Source organism: Neltuma alba, unplaced genomic scaffold (assembly GCF_004799145.2).
Source record: "Neltuma alba isolate B1F8T4 unplaced genomic scaffold, ASM479914v2 tig00012152_pilon, whole genome shotgun sequence".
Taxonomy (NCBI): domain Eukaryota; kingdom Viridiplantae; phylum Streptophyta; class Magnoliopsida; order Fabales; family Fabaceae; genus Neltuma; species Neltuma alba.
In genome coordinates, this window is record NW_021636700.1 from 122443 (window position 1) to 123743 (window position 1301).

A 1301-nucleotide genomic window follows, 5' to 3' on the forward strand; every position below is an offset into this window, starting at 1 on the left:
AGATTGGTAGGGGTGAGGGTGGTGAATAAATGGGACAGAAATATATATGTAATCTTAATCATTACTTCTAAAACTTTCAGGCAAGCCTTTGATTGAGAGTTTAATTTCTAAAATTTCCAATCTGGTATCGAAGCCTTTTTATCTCATGGGACCGGTGAAAGAAAGGCTGAGGGATTCTCTTTGACTGCTATGAGTTTTTTTTTTAAAATCATGAATTATTTCTAAAACCCCCAATCATTTCTAGAACTTTCAACCTGGTATCACAGCTTTGTCCATCTATGTCTGAATTAAAGAAAAGCCCATCCATAACCAGGAACAGGAGAACAGCTAGAAAGAACAACACTGCAGTGCCTTAATTAATAACCTGAGCAGAAAAGCTTCAGAGGGAATCGAAGACAACACTAATAAAAAAGGAGTAGACATGAATTACCTTATAATGAAACAAGACTCACGGAGAAGTTGACCCGCTTGGCCATGATGTGGGGGAGAACATGTCCTGGGGATGAGGGATGGTAATGCCTGAAGCTGTTGGAGGGTTAGGGGTCTGAGTGGAAGGAGGTGCCATTGATTTGGAGAAAACAGCCTTGGGATTAGGGATTTTAGTCCCTGAAGCTGTTGGAGGGTTAGGGGTCTGAGTGGAAGGAGGTGGCCTTGATTTGGAGAAAACAGCCTTGGGATTAGGGATTTTAGTCCCTGAAGCTGTTGGAGGGTTAGGGGTCTGAGTCGAAGGAGGTGGCCTTGATTTGGAGAAAACAGCCTTGGGATTAGGGATTTTAGTCCCTGAAGCTGTTGGAGGGTTAGGGGTCTGAGTCGAAGGAGGTGGCCTTGATTTGGAGAAAACAGCTTTGGGATCAGGGATTTTAGTCCCTGAACGTCTTGGAGGGTTAGGGGGCTGAGAAGGAGAACTCATAATGCTGCTGCAAAGATTGATAAGAGAGGGAGGGGGGATTATGTAGTTTTATAGAGAGGAAGACTGATTTTTTTTTCTTTTTTTAAGAAATAAAACTGGATTTCACAACCCTCATTAATGGAGACTAAAACTTAGATACCTTCATGATGTACCGACACTTACTGGTAATTTAGAGCACAACCCAACCTGACAATGACGCGCACTAACCTACTTGCATATAAGCATGGAAGAGAAAGAGAGAGAGATAGAGTTAGCGAAGAGATTTTATGTTGAGGCCTATATGCTGTATTTATGAAAAGCAGTACCAATAAACAGTTGAATATGTAATTGCGTGTTATATATATATATATATATATATATAAAACATATTCATGAATCTAATAAGATAGAA

The 1301-nt window shown here is 40.5% G+C and overlaps 1 protein-coding gene across 1 annotated transcript; it reads right to left on the reverse strand.

Moving 5' to 3' along the window:
- Positions 1-448: 448 nt before the first annotated feature.
- LOC114723735 (extensin-like) lies at positions 449-910 on the reverse strand. Its single transcript, XM_028909968.1, has one exon. The coding sequence runs from the start codon at positions 908-910 to the stop codon at positions 449-451; it is 462 nt and encodes a 153-aa protein (XP_028765801.1).
- Positions 911-1301: the final 391 nt, after the last annotated feature.

Bases quoted from the DNA above. Each gene is read 5' to 3' on its own strand.
- LOC114723735 (XM_028909968.1), bottom strand. From the start codon at position 910: ATGAGTTCTCCTTCTCAGCCCCCTAACCCTCCAAGACGTTCAGGGACT.